Source organism: Chlamydomonas reinhardtii, chromosome 8 (genome assembly GCF_000002595.2).
Source record: "Chlamydomonas reinhardtii strain CC-503 cw92 mt+ chromosome 8, whole genome shotgun sequence".
NCBI classification, from domain to species: domain Eukaryota; kingdom Viridiplantae; phylum Chlorophyta; class Chlorophyceae; order Chlamydomonadales; family Chlamydomonadaceae; genus Chlamydomonas; species Chlamydomonas reinhardtii.
In genome coordinates, this window is record NC_057011.1 from 3,789,777 (window position 1) to 3,807,314 (window position 17,538).

Here is a 17,538-nt window from a genome sequence, read left to right on the forward strand (position 1 = left end):
TTGGCCCAATCGGACCGACACGCGCCCATCGGGCGCATGGCTGGCGGGCCAAAACCCGCCCATTTCGACCTCACGCGAGCGCGGACCGCCCTCCCACTTGACCAGCAAGTCATTACTACATGCACGGAGGGGCTGAGAGCGTGGGGGACTCAGGGGAGACCAGTTTGGCCACGGGGACCCCCCTATCCGCCCCCATGACCCCCCGGATGGTAGTACTGTCGGACGGTGAATCTGACACGGTGGGGGGTAGGTAAGGTGCCGCCGGCGAGGACGCGTTCCAGCATGAACGTCGAGCCGCTGATGCAATACATTACATTCTCTGGCCATCCAGACAACTGCACTGCCGCACACAATGCCGCCGCCGTGTCTTCGGCCGGCGGCTCGCCGCGCAACCTAATGCGTTCAGAGGCTCCCGAGCTCCTCTCATTTGCGTAACTCTACGGTTGGCACAAGCTTGACAGGTTCACACCCCTGCTGCTTTAGCCTGTAGCTCCTGTAGCACCACCTTTATGAGGCACGCCTCATTTCCTCCACTCGTGCAGCGCTGCAATCACACCTCTGCCAGCCTCGCCTGTCTCTGCTGCACATTCACTGCCTTTCGGTCGTATTTGCCCATACCATGCGCGCCTGCCAGTTCCATTGTTCCAATCAACACTCCTGATGCTCAAGCCCTCCTCCGCTTTTCCGCATTCGCTCCGTCACACAAGTCCCGCTTTATCATCTGTGCCTGCACAATCTATCCGGTATTCATCACCCCATGGTTGGCTAGCCACTCATCTACCCAGTGCTGCCCCCTCCTCGCTTCCGCTCGCATATCACCATCCGCCTGCGCAGTTGTGCTCCCCCTCCCCTCCCGGCCTCCTGCTGTCGACTCTTGCGTCCTCCACATGCTCGGCTGCTGCCCTCCAATCCTGCTTCCTCTCTTCCCTGCCCGTGCCGTACCCTGCCCGCGCATGCCTTTCCTCACCCTTCCCTCGCCCTCGCTCATTGCACCTCACACGCCCTCACATGCCCTCAGTTGCCCTCACACGCCCTCACTTGCCCTCCCCCCAGCCCTGCGGCGGGCCGTGCCGCCCCCACTCGAACACCAGCTCCGCCCCCGCCAGCACGGGGTGGCGGTGGCGGTGTGCCGCCCACAGGTCCGCCACGGCCGCGTAGAAGGCGGCGTGGTAGGCGTCCACAAGCGCCTGCGGACCAGGGGGAGGTGGTTAAATTCCTAATCATTCAAGAAGTAAAGGCGTAACCAGGAACAGTAGTATGGCAGACGTGTTGTTAGGGGAAGTTGTAAATACCAGCCCAAAACTAAACCATACCAAGCCATTAGCGCAGCGCAAGGGGGGGGGGGGGGGCAGGGATGCGGGCGAGGGAGATGGGAGGTGGGATGGGCAGGAGATGCAATAGAGGGCAGGAGGGGAGGGCAGAGGTGGAGAGGGCAGGTCGGAGGCCGCGTGCGGGTCCCGCGGGACCCGAAGGCAGGGGCGGCGGGCTTGGAATGTGGGTCGGTTTGGCTGCTTTACGCGTGCAAGGCAAGCGAGGAAGCGCGGAGTGCATGGGTGCGGGGCGCATGGGTGCGGAGCGCATGGGTGCGGAGCGCATGGGTGCGGAGCGCATGGGTGCGGAGTGCATGGGTGCGGAGCGCGAGCGGCTGCAGGCATGGGCCGTGCCCTACGGCAGTACGCACCTGCGGCACCACCACCGTCCCGCAGGCGGCTGAAGATGACGACGCGGGCGGCGCCGCCCCCCGCTGGCCGCCTCCACCGCCGGCGCCGCCTCCACCTTGCCTCCGCCGCAAGCCAGCCGTCTTCTCGGCGGCGCCCTCGCCCCTCTTCCCCCCGTGCTTGCCTTCCACACAATGCGTTGCCTTCTGCTGCTGCTGTTGTTGCTGCTGTTGCCGCTGCTGGTGTTGCGGCTGCTGCGGCTGCTGCCCCGCCGCTGCCAGCTGCCAGCGGCGCTCCGCGGCCCAGCCGGGGGGCGGTGCCAGGGGTTTGCCCAGCACGTACACCAGCGGGTTGCGCAGCGGCAGCGTGGTCACGCCCCACCTGCACGAGCGGAGGGAGGGAGGACGGTGTCGATATGATGTTAATAATATGTGTCGGTGTTGCTGCCGGAACTGGAAAAATGGATGGGGCTGGCTAAGTCACTGGCATGTCACTGGGGACTCCTTACTCGGACACACGAACGGGCACAAGCAACTTGCCCCCATGCCCCTGTCCCTATTACAAACTTCTTCCGCCCCCACCTGCCAGCCAGGATGAATGGCACGGGGAAGCCCAGGCGCTTGTAGGTGGCCCGCTGCAGCTCGGGCGCGGAGATGAGGTTTGCCAACTGCAAGAGCAAGGGCGGCGAGGTTGCAGAGTTGGCCGGGCGAAGGGAGGGCGGGGAGAACGGGACAGCGGGCGCGCGGGTGTGCTGGAGCAACCAGACCCTTTCCGACCACCGCCGCACCTGCAGCGTCTCGCCAATGGCCAGCACCGGCACCAGCCAGGCTCCCTCCTCCAGCGCCAGACGCACAAAGCCCTGGCGGGGGAGGGGAGGGGCAGGCGGCATTGGGGGCAGGCGGCATCGGGGGCAGGCGACAGGCAGCGGGCAGAAAATGAGAGGCGTAAGGAGCGAACCGTTGGTGGGGTGGACCGCAAGGCGGGGTGGGAGTCCAACGAGCACATGCACGGGTTCAGGCGTGGCGTGTCAGTAACCCTGCGCCGAACCCGAAACGGCCGGATCTGTTCGAGTCTCACACTTAAACCGTCACAGGCGCTGAGCGGGCAGGCCGCTGAGAGCCAATGCTGAACAGTCAGGCACACACGCAGGCGCCCCCATCATCCCACCTGGTGGCCGGCGTAGATGACCAGCTGGTGTGGCCGGGAGGAGCCGGGCGAGCGCGAGGGCGGCGGACAAGCCGGCGGCGCCTGCTGCTGTTGTTGCTGCTGCTGATGATGCGGCTGGCGGTCGCCCTTCTGGCCGTCCTGATGGGATAAGGAGGACAGGGACTCGGTCGAGGCGGAGGAGGCCACAATGGCGGTCACACTGCCCGCAGCCACAACGCCGTCCTCGCCACCCGGGCCGCCGCCGCCGCCGCCGCCGCCGCCGCCGCCACCGCCGCCTGCAGTACCGGCCTGGCCCTCGCTGCTGTGTGGCCGCGCCGCAGCCACGTCGCCGGCACCGCCGCCGCCGCTGGCGCTACCGCGGACGCCGGCCTCTGCCCCACCCATGACCTTGCTCGGCACCATGGCGGCCGTGGCCGCGGCGGTTGCCGCGGCGGTTGCTGTGGCGGTTGCTGCGGCGGTTGCTGCGGCGGTTGCTGTGGCGGTTGCTGGCGCCGCACTCGCGGCCACTGCCGGCGCAGTCGCAGGTGCGGCCGTGGGCGCGGGCGGGTACGCGGACACCACTCGAGTGACCGAACCGGAGGGCGTGGTGCACGTGACCGTGCACGGCGGTGCCGGCAGCGGCGCCGCCGGCCCCGCACCGGCCCCACGCCGGCCCCCCAGCATTGCCCACAGGCTGCGCAGCAGGCGCAGCAGCGGGCCCGCCGCGGGGCCGCCGGCCGCGGTGGTGAGCAGCTGCTGCATCTGCTGCTGCACCTGCTGCTGCTGCACCTGCTGCTGCTGCTCCTGCTGGTGGTGCTTGTGGTATTGCTGTTGTCGCGGGAAGGCTCTGTCGGCGTACACCAGCTCGGCCTGGCCGCCGGGGCACAGCAGCACGGCGCCGGCCTCGTGCAGCGCGCGCCGGAAGGTGGCGCGGGTCACCTGCGGGCAGCAGCGGGCGGGTGGGGGTTGTAGATACCAGCCCAAACTAAACCGAAACAAGTTAAACTAGCTGAGCACACGCAGAGGCGTTATTTGCAAGCGGTAATACTTGAGGGAGGAAGGAGGAGGACGGGAGGGGAAGCGTGGACATGGGATGTGGTGTGGTGTGGGCGTTGGTAGACTCGATAGTTTAGCAAGCGCTGGACGCGTATCTCTTCATACCATCCCGCCCGGAACAATCAGCTGTCACCCTTTCGTGGCCTACTTGTGGCCTGCCCCTTGCCTTGCCCTGCCCCACCCGCCGCCACCGCCCTCCCTCCCCGCCGCCCTCCGCCGCCGCCGTGCCTCACCTGTCGGAATCCCGCCCAGCCCGCGATGTCCCTCAGGCCGGGCGCGTAGTGCACGATGTTGGCGGTGAGCGTGAGGATGGACCTGCGGGGCCGGGGGAGGGGGGGGGGTTCAATTCATGGCTAGTTAATGAAGTGGTAGTCGGTAGACCATCTTGCGGAACATCAAGCGGGCCGGGGGGGGGGCGGGTGCAGGGGTGCGGAGCAGCCAGGGCGGATGCAGGTCGGTGGGGGCGAATGCAGATCGGTGGGCAGGCGAGGCAAGGCCCGGGCTTGTCAGGCAACGCCACGACGCCAAGCGCCTGCTCCGCAGTGCCCCGGCCACAGCCGAACTGCCTTGCCCGCACCCAGCCCATCCATCCCTCGCTCCTCAACTCCTTGACTGTTGGGACCTAGTCCTTCGGGCTCGGGCCAACCGCCCCGCACCCCCGCACACCCCCGCACCCCCGCGCCCGCCTCTCGCCCGCCGCACCTGCCCGGGAAGGCCGCCTGCACGGAGGGCATGAGCGGCACGAAGCCCGCGCCGGTGGGGTACAGCCCGTGCGGGTGGAAGCCCAGCACATAGCGCCGGGCCTCCTGCGGCTCCTCCTCCTGCTCCTCCGCCTCCTCCTCCTCCGGCTGCTTCTCCTCCGGTTCCCGCTGTTGCTCGCCGCCTGTGGCTTTGCTGCCCGCCTCTTCCTCGCGCGCCTCACTCTGCCCCTGTGCCCCTGCCTCTCCTCTCTCGTCCTCTCCTCTCTCCTCTTTCAGATCGCTGGCCGCCGCCTCCTCCCCCGCCAGCTCCTTCTCCTTCACCCGCTGCCCCCTCCTCCTCCTCCTCCTCTGCCTCTGCCTCTGCTCCGCCAGCGCCTGCTCCGCCGCCTGGTCTGCGGTGCCGTCGAAGTCGCGCACCACCTCCAGCCGCCCCGCCCACCACGCCAGGCTGGACTCCACGTTGCGGCTGAACCAGGCGCACAGCCACGGCCAGCGCCGGCAGCCTGGAGCAGGGAGGCGAGGAGGTGGCGGGGAGGGAGGAGGAGGGGAGGGGTTACAATCATGATAAATTAAGGGGTAGCGGGAGTGGGAGTGGGGAGGGGAGGGACGGGAGGACAACGGCAGGGACGGGGGTGAATGGAACGGCGAACTGGGGGAAACGGGGCTGGCAATGCGTGGTCATGCAGTGTGCTGTTGCAGGGAGGGTTAAACAAGCGGTGGTGCGGCGTGTGCGGGCGTACAGCACGGCGCGCTGCACATGCCCTGCCGCGTACCGGTGTGTGCGGGGTGGCCGGGCAGGGTGAGGGCGAAGTAGGGCAGCAGCACGCCGGCCACGGCGGCGGCGGCGGCGCCGGGCGGCAGCAGCACGCAGGTTGCGGCCACGGCCGCCAGCGCGATGTGCAGCGGCAGGTACATGAGCACCACCGGCATCACCAGGCCTGGCGGGGGGGGGCAGGGGGCAGGAGAGTAGGGGGCAGGGGGCAGGAGAGTAGGGGGCAGGGGGCAGGGGGCAGGAGAGAAGAGAAGGGGCGGGCGGGAGGGAGGCAGGGTCAGCAGGTGGGGTGTGGGCTGGGGTGGGGTTGACAACCAGCGGATGCTTCATGGCGGTTTAGACGGCAAGAGTGGCAGTTGCGGCGGCATTGGAGCGTTGGAGGGGTTGGGCCGGCCGGCGTGCCAAGGTATGCTGGTGCTCGATGTTGATGCAACCAACCCAAGGTGCTGACAAGTTGCTGCAGCGCCGAGGCAGCACCGGCCTGCGAGCTCGCATACGCATGACGCCCGCACGACATTGCAGGCCGCCCGCGCCCCACCCCACCCTGCCCGCTCACCTGCGGCCCGCTCCAGCTCTGCGCGCGGGTTCCTCAGCGCCGGGCGCAGCAGCAGGCGGCGGGCGGCGCCGCGCTGCTGATAGGTCAGGATGGACAGGCCCAGCACCTGCAGCGGCAGCGGCGGCGGTGCAAGTGGCGGCGGTGGCGGTGGCGGTGGCGGTAGTGGCAATGACAATGGCTACGGCAGCAGCGTACACAACGGCACCCAGGCACCCAGGCATGAGCAGTCGTTCATTCCCCAGCTCGCCACGACACAGCAGCGCGAGTAGCCCCGATGCAACAGCTCCAACCCAAGCCCCATCCCACCCCACCCCACCCCACCCCACCCCACCCCACCCCACCCTACCCCACCCCCGCGCTTCACCCCCCCCACCACCACACACTCCACACGCTCCACACACCCACACACAGCCCCCACCCACCAGCTGCGTGGCCATGATGAGCGCCCCCGCCGCCAGCGCCCAGCAGCGCAGGCAGTAGCCCACGCCCGCCACCAGCTGCTTGGCCAGCAGCAGCACGCACACCACACTGGCCGAGAACAGCGTCCAGCCGATGGCCTGTGCGCCGTGTTCAGAAATGGCAAGAGGACAAGAGGAAAATAAGAGAGACTCAGCGGTTGTTTGCGTGTGTGGTGGTGCGTTAGAAGACACGAGATAGGGGAAACGCAGACTGTGTGTGTGCATGTGTGCCCTCCAGCAGGGAGCTGCACCGGGTAGGCAGTGCGCAGCCAGCAGTACTGTGGTGGGGTGCGCAGGTGTGCTGCCGATCCAGTCGCCAAGCCGCTCGTGCGTGCGCTATGGCTATGGGCCACCACTGCCGTCCAAGCCGTTGTGCCACATTACTGCAGTTGTTGTACACGCGTGTTGCCCGCCGCACCTGCGTCGCCACGAACACCGACCCGCCCTGGAACGGCTGGAAGAAGCGCCAGCCGCGGTCCCCACTGCTGCTGCTGCTGCTCACGCCGCCGCCCTCCGCCTCCATCTCCGCCTCCTCGCTGCCGGCAGGCGGGCGGCAGCCGCCGGCGCTGGTGCTGCCGCTGCTGCTGCGGCGTATGGCGGCGCCGGCTGTGCGCGCCGCCCCCGCGGCCACGTGGCGCAGGTAGCCACCCAGGCCGTGGGTGCTGCTGGCGCCGATGAACACACACGACAGCGCCAGGCAGCAGTACAGCACCCTGCACGGCGTGGCGTGGCAGTGGGCGCGGCGTGGTGTGGCGCGGCGGAGCTGGTTGGCGAGCCGACCCACATCACACAGTCGACTGAAGGGCGCGTCCATTCAAACATAGGCTGCCCGCGCCCGTGCGCCTATGCGTCACGAGCCCGCGAGTTCCCGATGGCCACCAAGCTCTCGGGCCCCCGATTGCCTCCCCCCCCTTGCCCCCCAATGCCTCCGCCCACCCAGTGCCCACTGCCCGGCGCCGCCACACCTGGACTGCGTGTCGGGCATGTGCTCCAGCGCCAGCAGCAGCAGGCAGCCCGTGACCGACATGGCGCCGCCGCCCAGCCAGCACACCACGTGAGCCGCAGCGCGGGGGGCCAGAAGCTGTGAGGGGATGGGGGTTAACATTGAACCAATCCCGTAAGGAAATGGGGATGGGGGGATCAGGGGAGGGTTGTAGATACCAGCCAAAACTAGAGGGCAGAGAGCTGGGCACGGGAGGCGGGATGGGTCGCAATTTGCGCACGGGAGCGTGGAGCGCGGCGTGCATGGAATGAAGGAGGCAGGGTCTGGATGAGCGAGGGCAGCAGGCGAGGCCGGTGCAAGCAGGGAGGAAGCGGCGAGCCACACACCTGTTGATGCTCGGAGGGCGCCAGGGAGCTCTCTAAAAGCAGCTGCTCGGCATGCAGCACGCCGCCACCGCCTCCTCCAGCTGCGGAGCGGCCGCCGCTGCCATCCGCGGCGACTGTACCGGTGGAGGCGGCGGCAGCCGTGTGTTGGCCCCGCCGCCCCTTCAGCGCGCTGAAGTTCCCGTTGACGACAGCGCCGTTGCATTCTCCATACTTCTCCCCTGGCACATCACGAGTGCTGCCTTGACTGCGCCGTTTGCGTCCGGCGCTGGCATCGAAGACCAGGAGCGCCTTGATGAGAAACAGCTGCGACCACAGCCCTGACACCGCAGCAGCTCCCGACGCCGCATCCAGGTGCAGCCCCAGCAGTCGGCGCGAGCCGATAGGGCCGCCGCTAGCTCCTTCGCCGGTGAGGACTGAATGCCAGGTGTGCAGCGAGATGGCAGCGGACAGGATCCACAGCGCCTGGTTCGACAGGAAGGGGGGCAGTCGCGGCGATCAGTGGAACATGGTCGCAGAATGCTCCAACAGCGCGAATTTCGGCTCTTTTCCATGGGTTGATGCCAGTGGCTTTCAGGCTCGCGGCAAGCCAGCATCGCCAAGGCCAGCTTCGCGGGTGTGCAGCTGCGTCAGCTCCATGATGGGCAGCGAGATTCCGACTCCAGGCCAAGTGCTCCGGCCGTGGCCGCTCTTACCCAGGCAAACACCTGGAACACGGTGTGGCGCTTGCCTCCGCTGAAGGGAAAATAAAGGACTTGGCAAGGCAACCGCCCTCGTTTCGCGCTTTTCCCTAAGTTTCTGGCAACGTGTGCCGAATACTCGAACGGAAACGCAAAGGTGAAGATGGCACTTGCAATTCTCGATAATGGCCCCAGCGCTGAGGGGAGCGCTGCGATACAAGACATCGGTCCGGGCGCTAGTCGTTGTGGGATCCTATATACTTCCTTTGTGCTAACGAATTCAGTACGCAGATAGGGGTGGATCGAAGAATATATGTGCGGGGACTCCTGTGAAGGGCCGGGGGCGCGAAATTTTTGGAGGGCGGGATGGGCGCGTGTGCCATTCAGACGAAACGACCTCTGGGTGGGTTGCGACCTTCCCTCAGACACCGCCTATAGCACGTCACCATAATGCAGTAGGTACATTGCCTTACATATCGTTCGTTAATCAAGACCTTGCTATATAAGGAGTCGTTGCGCCATGGAGAAGGCCACAGTCGTCTTTGTCCTGGGCGCCCCAGGAGTGAGTTATGCACGAAGGATTTGCAGCAATCAGGTCTGGTGCTCACCTCTAAGCATTTTGCTGACGCTCGCCAATGCTTCCAATTCTTTTTCATTCACCCGGCCTGAACGAGTAGGCAGGAAAGGGGACGCAATGCTCGAATATATTGGCAAAGTATCCTGGATGGCAGCATCTATCAACTGGGGACTTGCTGCGGGCTGAGGTTAAGGCCGGCAGCGAGCTGGTAAGCACTGGTGCACGCGGCCCTGCAAGGATTTATTGCTGGTTGTTTGATCCTGGTTCATCAATTCACTGTACGCGTGGCGGGCCAGCTTAAGCGCGTGACAGTTACTCGGCGCCGCTCACTACAGCGCTCGCCATTGTCGCTTGGCCTCGTTCGACTGCATTGCGACGCCCCCTGAGACTCCCTCGTTGTCCTGAATGGCTGCAGGGCGAGCAGGCGCAGCAGTATATGGCGGAGGGTCAGATGGTCCCAAGCGAGCTGCTCCTTGGTACGTGCAGTGTGTGTGTGGAAGGGTGGGGTGCACACAGGGCCTCGGCTGCCTCTTTGTGATTCAGCCCTAAACCGCGTGCCTAAACCGTGAACTCTTTCTCTCCGGCTGCCTCTTTCCCTTTCTACCTTGATGCTTCCAATAGGCATACTGTTCAACGCGATGTCGGACAGCGGGGCCACGCGCTTCCTGGTGGACGGCTTCCCGCGGACGCTGGACCAGCTGAGGGACTTTGACAGCCAGGTACGGCTTGCTGCCACGGAGCTGATTGGATTAACATTCGTGATAGGCAGGCGGTCCTACGCTAGTGGGCACAGAGGAGAGTAGTGGGCGTGATGCATGAAGACACCAGAGCCAGTAGAGCACAGTTGGCAATGAAGACGAGCGTGCAACAGGTCCGGGGCCGGGCCCACGCGGCACGCCAGGAGCGCGGATCGCGGGAGGGCCTGAGGTTGTCCGTTACCCTGGAGTGTCACCGCCGCTCCCTTCCTCAGTACACGGTCGTGACGACGCTAAAAGCGACATGCCTTGTGCGCAGATCAAGCCGTGTGACGGCGTGCTGGTGTTCAGTGTGCCCGAGGACGTGGCGGTGGAGCGGCTGCTGGCGCGCGGCGCCACGTCGGGGCGGGCGGACGACAACGAGGACACCATCCGCACCCGCATGCAGGTGTTCCAGGAGGAGAGCCAGCCCGTCATCGATTACCTCCGGGACAGCGGCGTCAACGTGCACGAGGTGGGGCGGTGGCAGCTGCGGGCGGGGGGTCAGGGGTCGGGCGCGGTGTGGCGGCTGACGGTATGGGATGGCGCAGCTGCGCGCACCAGTGGCGGCCTGGGTAGGATGCTGGCAGGTACACCCCGTCGCCAGCGCCTCACAGGCAGCCCACTGCCCTGCTGTCTGTCTGACGCCCTGCGGCCACTGCTGTACCTGCAACCCCAACACGCCGCCCGTCACCGCCACCGCCACCAACACCACCCTCACCACCAACACCACGCGCCCCCAGGTTGACGCCAGCTCGGAGTCGGAGGAGGTGTTTGCGGCGGTGGAGCCGTTCATGGACGCCATGGAGGCGGCGGGTGAGGAGCGCGGGCGGGAAGAGGGGTCGGGGGTGAGTGAGGAGGCAGGGGGTGCGGAGGGGCTTCGAGGAGGAAGGAGACGAGTTGGGCGGGTAACCTAATAGCTGGTGATGGGCAACTTACTGCAACAGGAAGGGCGATACGGTGGTAGGCGGGCGTCTAACACCTCTGCCTATTCGGTTGTTGGGGAGCGGCAGCGTCTAACACCGCTGCCCCGTGACCATCCTACTGCAGCCGCGGAGAAGGAGGCTGCGGCCGGGGACGCCCCAGCCCCGCCGGCCGATGCTGGCGCCGAGCCGGAGGCGGAAGCGGAGGCGGAGCAGCCGCCGGCGGCCGAGGAGGACGGCGAAGCCGCTGCCGCTGCCGAGGCCGCCGATGCTGACGCGGACGCGGGCGCCGCTGCCGCGGACGCGGACGCGGACGCTGCCGCCGACGCCGACTCGGACCCCGCTGCCGCTGCCGAGGCCGAGGCCGCGCCCGCCCCTGCCGCGCCTGTCAAGGGCGCCGCGGCTGCTGACCTGGAGGAGGCGCTGGTGGTGTTTGTGCTGGGGGCGCCGGGCGCGGGCAAGGGCACGCAGTGCGACCTGATCAAGGCGCGCCACGGCTGGGTGCACGTGTCCACGGGGGACCTGCTGCGGGCGGAGCTCAAGAGGGGCAGCGCCATCGGGCAGCAGGTGGGCGGCGTGGGGAATGTGTGTGTGTGGGTGGGTGGGTGGGTGGGTGGGTGGGTGGGTGGGTGGGTGGGTGGGTGGGTGGGTGGGTGGGTGGGTGTGGCGGGGCGGGGGTTAGCCGTTCACGTGGTGAAGGGAGTGTTGGAATCAAAAGTATGAAGTGCTGGGGGGGATGCAGGGAGGGAGGGCAAGGCCTGCGCCGCTGGGGAGCGGGCCGTTGCAGTGCGGCAGCCGCATTGAGCAACCGGCGGCTCATGCCTGCCCGGTTCTCGGACTGCCCAGCCAATCTGTCTTTCGCAGCTCACACACCAGACGGTTGCCAGCCCTCCTCTCCCGCCGCTACCCGGCCCAACCCCAACCCCAAGACTGACCTGCTGCAACGACCTGTCAACATCACCTCGTCCTTATTACGCATGCATGCAACCCCGAACAACCGTCCTCCGCAGGCCCAGGCGCTGATGTCCGCCGGCCAGATGGTGCCCACGGGCTTGGTGCTGGACCTGCTGCTGGCGGCCATGCGGGCCACGCCGCCGCCGCGGCGCCGCTTCCTGGTGGACGGCTTCCCGCGCAAGCTGGAGCAGCTGCAGGTGGGTAGGGGCAGGTTAGGGGAGGGGGAGTGTGGGGGTTTTGGGGGGGGGAGGGGGTTGGGGGGGAGGGGGTTGGGGGGGAGGGGTTTCGGGGAGGGGGGTGGGGAGAGGGGAGAGGGGAGAGGGGAGGGGGGAGGGGGAGGGGGAGGGGGAGAGGGAGAGGGAGAGGGAGAGGGAGAGGGAGAGGTAAGAGGTTTGAAAGGGAGGGACAGGGACAGGGAGAGGGAGCTGGATCAGGAGGGGCGGCGGGAATTGGCACGCAAGGGCGGCGTCATTGTAACGTCAAACCGCTGTTGATGTTTTGCTGTCACGCCGCAGGAGTTCGAGGGCCGCATCAAGCCGTGTGACGGCGTGCTGGTGTTCAGTGTGCCCGAGGACGTGGCTGTGGAGCGGCTGCTGGCGCGCGGCGCCACGTCGGGGCGGGCGGACGACAACGAGGACACCATCCGCACCCGCATGCAGGTGTTCCAGGAGGAGAGCCAGCCCGTCATCGAGTTCCTGCGCGAGCAGGTGAGAGGGCGGCGCTCTCCCTGTCGCGGCGATGCTGGTGGTGGTGGTGGTGGTGGTGGGGGTGGGGGGGGGGTGGTGTGGAGGATGCGCCAGCGGCAGCGCCACCCATTGCCGCCGCGCCTTGTGCAGTAAAAAGGCGTACATCGCTCACATCACACCCGCGACAGCAAAGCGTGCTACACAGTCACACGCGCCCGCACGCGCACGCCCCTCTTGTGTGTCCTCAGGGCGCCAACGTGGCTGAGATCGAGGCCACTGGCGAGCCGGAGGAGATCTTTGCGCAGGTGGCCACATTCATGGACATGTTCGGGCCGCCGCTGGAGCTGCAGGAGCAACAGGAGGAGGGGGAGCAGCAGGAGGAGGAGGCGGAGCAGCAGCAGGAGCAGGGGGAGGAGGAGAAGGAGGGGGAGAGGGAGCAGCAGGGCGAGCAGGAGGGGGAGGAGCAGGCGGCTGCAGAGCAGGGCGAGCAGGCCGGCGAGGGCGAGGGCGAGGGCGAGGGAGGATACAGTGCGGAGCAGCAGGCGGCGATCTTGCGTATCCAGGCGGCGGGTCGTGGCTACCTGGACCGCAAAAAGGTGGCGGCGTTGCGGGCAGAGAAGATGGCGGAGGGTGCATCAGCGGCGGAGGCCCAGGCAGAGGCGGAGGCGGAGGTGGCGGCGGAGGCGCAAGCGGAGGCGGAGGCGGAGGAGGCCGCCGCTGCTGCCGAGGCGGGCGAGGGAGCATATAGCGCGGAGCAGGAAGCGGCGATACTTCGCATCCAGGCCGCGGGTCGCGGGTACCTAGACCGCAAGAAGGTGGCGGCCCTTCGCGCCCAGAAGCAAGCGGAGGGCGCGCCAGCGGCGGAGGCGCAGGCGGAGGCGGAGGCCGAGGTGGCGGCGGAGGCGCTGGCCGACGCTGAGGAGGCTGCCAAGAAGGCGGGGGCGGAGGCCTACAGTGCGGAGCAGGAAGCCGCAATCTTGCGTATCCAGGCCGCCGGTCGTGGCTACCTAGACCGCAAAAAGGTGGCAGCGCTGCGGGCGGAGAAGATGGCGGAGGGCGCATCGGCGGCAGAGGCCGCGGCGGAAGCGGAGGCGGAGCTGCAGGCGGAGGCGGAGGCACAGCTGGCGGCGGCGGAGGAGGCGGCGGAGGAGGCGGCGGCGGAGGCCTACAGTGCGGAGCAGCAGGCGGCGGCGCTGCGCATCCAGGCGGCGGGTCGCGGCTACCTGGACCGCAAGCGGGTGGCGGCGATCAAGGCCGAGCGGGCGGCGGCGGGCAAGGCCGAGGCCCAGGCCCAGGCCGCGGAGTTTGAGGCGCGCATGGATGACCAGGTGGGTGGGGGGAGTGGATGGCTGCAGGGAGAGGAGTCCTGGGGTCCTCATATTCCGACAACTGGCAGCCGCACGCGGCATACTTGCTCTCGATACCGCAACCGGTCCTAGCGAAGCCGCCGCACCGGCTTTGCCTGTCTGCACCCCAGCCCATTGCTCTTCCCCAAGAATGTTCTACCGTCTACCTACTTAACTGGTCATGAATGTGACCGCCCCCGGATCTTACAACCCCCCCCCCCCAAACCCGCAGGTGGCCAACATCCGCGGCATGCTGGTGGTGTGCGGCCCCAGCGGCGTGGGCAAGGGCACGCTGATCGGGCGGCTGATGGCGGAGCACGGCGACAAGTTCGGCTTCAGCGTCAGCCACACCACTCGCGGGCCGCGCCCCGGCGAGCAGGACGGAGTGCACTACCACTTCACCGACATGTGGGTGGTGCGGTGGTGGTGGTGGGGTGGTGGGGTGGTGGGGTGGGGACGGAAAATGGGGTGGGGAGGGTTTGAGTTGGCGTGTTGTAGTGGTGAGGCTCGGACATGTGGCGAGGGGTTGGGTTGGGCTCGGCTGTGGCCTGTGGGGAATGCAATGGTACACGTCCAGTGGGCAACATGGACAAGGAGGCATGCCCGGATCTTTCGCTAACCAATGACTTATTGTGCATGTGGGTTTCCGTGCATTCTCCCGCTGCACACACACACACACACACACACACACGCACACACGCCGTCTGGGCGGGCTTCGTTTTGTTCTTTTTATAACACACACACGAATACCCACACAGGGCGTCCATGACGAGCGAGGTGGAGTCAGGAATGTTCCTGGAGCACGCAGCGGTGCACGGCAACATGTACGGCACCAGCCTGGCGGCGGTGGCGGCGGTGGGGCGCGGCGGCCGCGTGGCGGTGCTGGACATCGACGTGCAGGTGGGTTTGGTGCATGTGGGTGAAGGTGGGTGGGTGGATGGGTGGGTGGATGGGTGGGTGGTGGGGTGCAGGGCAGGGGCCAAGCCGCATGCAGCCCAGCGTGCTCATCAGCCTTTCCCTCGCCTCGCCTCGCCTCGTCCTCACCGCATCCTCTCTCCTTTAACTTCTCGCCACAACACACACACACACACACACACACACACACACACACACACACACACACACACACACACACACACACACAGACACACAGACACACTACGCACCAACCTACACACCCCACCCCACCCACCCTACCCTACCCACCCGATACCCCACCCACCCTGCGCAGGGCGCCAGCCGGATCAAGGCCTCCCGCGCCGCCGCCAAGGCCGTGTACGTGTTCGTGGACCCGCCCTCCATGCAAGAGCTGGAGGCGCGGCTGCGCGGCCGAGGCACCGAGACGGAGGACAAGGTGGGGCGGCAGCGCCTGTGTGTGCATGCGTGTGTACATGTGTGTGTGTGTATGTGTGTGTGTTCTCCTTCCCCCTCTACCTGCCCTGTCACCCGGTGCCCTACTCCTCCTCCTCCCTAACCACCCAACCTCCTCCTCCGCCTCCGCCTCCTCCTCCGCCTCCTCCTCATTTCCACCCACCCCGCAGGTGCAGCTGCGCCTGAAGAACTCCACCGCCGAGATCGAGCGCTCCCACGAGCCCGGCTTCTTCGACGCCCGCATCGTCAATGACGACCTGGACGCCGCCTACCACCGCTTCAAGCTCACCATTGAGCGGCTGCTGCCAGGCACCTTCAAGCCCGCCGACCTGCGGCCGCCCTCAGCGGCCCGGCTGCCCACGCCGCCGTCGGCGCCGGCGCCGCCGCCCGCCGCCGCCGCGCCCCGCGCCGCCTCAACCTCGGTGAGCAACGAACGGCTGAGGGCGGACGGCTGAGCGTTAACCCAGACCCACTCACTCCAGTCCTCGCCCTCCCCTAACTTGGTATGCCGGGCCGGGCATACCTCCATACCTCCTCGCTCCCACCCAGAGCGGTCTTATCCTTCCCACCTGTAGCGCAACTCGACTGACCCTTCCCTGCCCCCGCCCCTTTACCTTTCCCTTCCCTTCCCTCGCTCTCCTCTCCCCTTCTTCCAGGCCCGCGCCGCCGCTCCTGCCCCTGCTACTGCCCCTGCCGCCGCTACTGCCGCCGCTACTGCCCACGCTGCTACTGCCGCCGCTCCTGCCCCTGCTGCTACTGCCGCCTCCTCCTCCTCCGCCTCCGCCTCCTCCTCCTCGCTGCCGGTGCGGCAGTACATGGACGCCACGGTGGTGCCGGTGCTGCGGGAGGCCCTGCGCGCACTCAACGAGGAGCGCCCGGCAGACCCGCTGCAGGTGCGTGTGCGCGTGTGTGTGATTGTGTGTGTGTGTGTGTGTGTGTGCGTGTGTAATGTGTGTGCATGTGTTAAAGAGCACAAGGAAAACAAAGCGCAAAGACAGTGTATGCGATGCATGTGTGTGTGTATGTGTGTGTTTGAGGACAGAAGGGAAGAAACACGTGTGCGTTTGTGTGTACCGTATGTGTGTGTTAACGGGCTTACGAGAGGGCTGGGGAGTGCTAGGGAGCGAGGGGCACTCGCTGTCATTGAAGCCACAGCTGCACAGTCTTTACGCCTGCCTACTTACATACTCGTGCAGCTGATGCCGGTGTAAATGCTGGTGTTGGTGCTGATGCTTTTACCCGTCTGCATGTTCACGGTGCTTGTGCGCCAACGTGGTTGCCCACCTGCCGCCCAAGCCCACCCACTGCCGAGTACCGACCCACCCCGCCCAGCCATCTCCCTGCCATGGCTATCCAACTTACCCCCTCCCCCGTCCCCCTGCCCTGCACCCCCCTGCCCGCCCCCCCCCTCCGCCCTGCCGTTTCGCAGTACCTGGCTGACTTCTTCCAGGAGGCCCGTGCGCACGGCGGCCGCCACCCACGCACCGGAGGCAACGGCAAGATTGCGCACTGAGAGCAGCGCAGGTGCGAGCGCCCCGGCCCTGTGGCGCACGGCAGCAGGTGCTGAAAAGCAAGGAAGCATTGCTGGGCAACTGGGTTGTGGCGGGCAGCCGCGCGAGTGTGTTGGGTGCTGTTGAGGGGCTGGGACGCAGGGGCGGCTCGGCTCGTAATAACGTGGTGTTGGAGTCGGGTCGCGGCGTTGCGGCGTGTACAGGTCTGGGTCGCGAAACGTCTCGGAATGGCGAAGGGCAAAGAAGGGCGTAGTACCGTGCGGGTTGTGTCCAGTTGTGTCGACGGCTTCGCGTGAGGAGTTTGCGACGCTTGAAGAGCTTTGTATAATCGCATGAGGGAAGGTCTGCTTGGCGTGCTGATGCCGTCGTGACGGCGGGCCATTAATGAAAGCGAGGGCCTTGCAAGTTTGGATTGAGGCGGATTCGGCCGACCGAATGATGATGGATGAAGGAAACAGTGCTCGCTTTGGCCCGTGCTGGTGGGGATAGCCGGGCAACCACCTCCCCTGCCCGGCCCCTTCACCCCTTCCCCACGCCCCTTCCCTGTTGACGGGACGTCAGGCTGCCGCGGACAGTCGGCAGGTGGCGGCCTGATTGCAACCGCACGTGTACTGCACGGCATCGACAGCATCTAGTAACGCGGACGTGACGTAATGCAACTTCTTAATCCGTACCATGTATAACGGCGTTTGGGGCGTGTGCATTTTACCTTGTCATGCGTGCTGCTGCGATGCACGACGCACATAACGCTGTGTAGTACCGAGGGGCTGCGGATTGCACGGGCGGCTGCGTCTGACGGAATGAGCAGTACATCACTTGCATGTCCTGTATCACTTGCATGTCCTGTATCACTTGCATGTCCTGTATCACTTGCATGTCCTGTATAGTCCCGAAGAATCGGAGTGCGGCGTGCCCCTGCGGATGGACAGCTGTCCCGTCTTCAGGATTCCGCATCCGTCAGGGGCTAAAAGAATGGTTTTGACGGTCTGAAACGTTGGTTGTGAACAGGGTGAGGGCACACAATCTTGGCTGCGCGGTTAACGCACGGTGTAGCACCGCATAACAATGTAAGTCGGCATGTTT

General features: G+C 66.6%; 2 protein-coding genes across 2 annotated transcripts; one reads left to right on the forward strand and one right to left on the reverse strand.

The window, feature by feature from the left end:
• Positions 1-298: 298 nt before the first annotated feature.
• On the reverse strand, positions 299-8,626 carry CHLRE_08g377300v5 (uncharacterized protein). The gene is made up of 14 exons (XM_043065197.1): positions 8,369-8,626; positions 7,677-8,138; positions 7,313-7,428; positions 6,766-7,060; positions 6,312-6,446; positions 5,890-5,995; positions 5,335-5,499; positions 4,563-5,064; positions 4,094-4,175; positions 2,826-3,743; positions 2,446-2,517; positions 2,240-2,325; positions 1,682-2,039; positions 299-1,187 (listed from the first exon to the last, which is right to left on the reverse strand). The coding sequence occupies exons 1-14, from the start codon at positions 8,576-8,578 to the stop codon at positions 1,035-1,037; spliced, it is 3,660 nt and encodes a 1,219-aa protein (XP_042922198.1). The 5' UTR covers positions 8,579-8,626; the 3' UTR covers positions 299-1,034.
• Positions 8,627-8,796: 170 nt separating this feature from the next.
• On the forward strand, positions 8,797-17,538 carry CHLRE_08g377350v5 (uncharacterized protein). Its single transcript, XM_043065198.1, has 16 exons — positions 8,797-8,915; positions 9,031-9,138; positions 9,346-9,406; positions 9,552-9,649; positions 9,945-10,139; positions 10,408-10,480; positions 10,715-11,154; positions 11,598-11,738; positions 12,057-12,248; positions 12,476-13,555; positions 13,806-13,981; positions 14,332-14,473; positions 14,805-14,927; positions 15,115-15,366; positions 15,601-15,837; positions 16,374-17,538. The coding sequence occupies exons 3-16, from the start codon at positions 9,367-9,369 to the stop codon at positions 16,455-16,457; spliced, it is 3,273 nt and encodes a 1,090-aa protein (XP_042922199.1). The 5' UTR covers positions 8,797-8,915; positions 9,031-9,138; positions 9,346-9,366; the 3' UTR covers positions 16,458-17,538.

Excerpts from the sequence above, each read along its gene's own strand:
- CHLRE_08g377300v5 (XM_043065197.1), bottom strand. The coding sequence starts at position 8,578 with ATGTCTTGTATCGCAGCGCTCCCCTCAGCGCTGGGGCCATTATCGAGA. Across the intron at positions 8,139-8,368 it reads TGTTCCAGGTGTTTGCCTGG|GCGCTGTGGATCCTGTCCGC; the intron begins GTAAGAGCGGCC and ends CTGTCGAACCAG. Across the intron at positions 5,065-5,334 it reads CGGCCACCCCGCACACACCG|GCTGCCGGCGCTGGCCGTGG; the intron begins GTACGCGGCAGG and ends TCCCTGCTCCAG.
- CHLRE_08g377350v5 (XM_043065198.1), top strand. The coding sequence starts at position 9,367 with ATGGCGGAGGGTCAGATGGTCCCAAGCGAGCTGCTCCTTG. Across the intron at positions 10,140-10,407 it reads GCGGCGTCAACGTGCACGAG|GTTGACGCCAGCTCGGAGTC; the intron begins GTGGGGCGGTGG and ends ACGCGCCCCCAG. Across the intron at positions 14,928-15,114 it reads GCACCGAGACGGAGGACAAG|GTGCAGCTGCGCCTGAAGAA; the intron begins GTGGGGCGGCAG and ends CCCACCCCGCAG.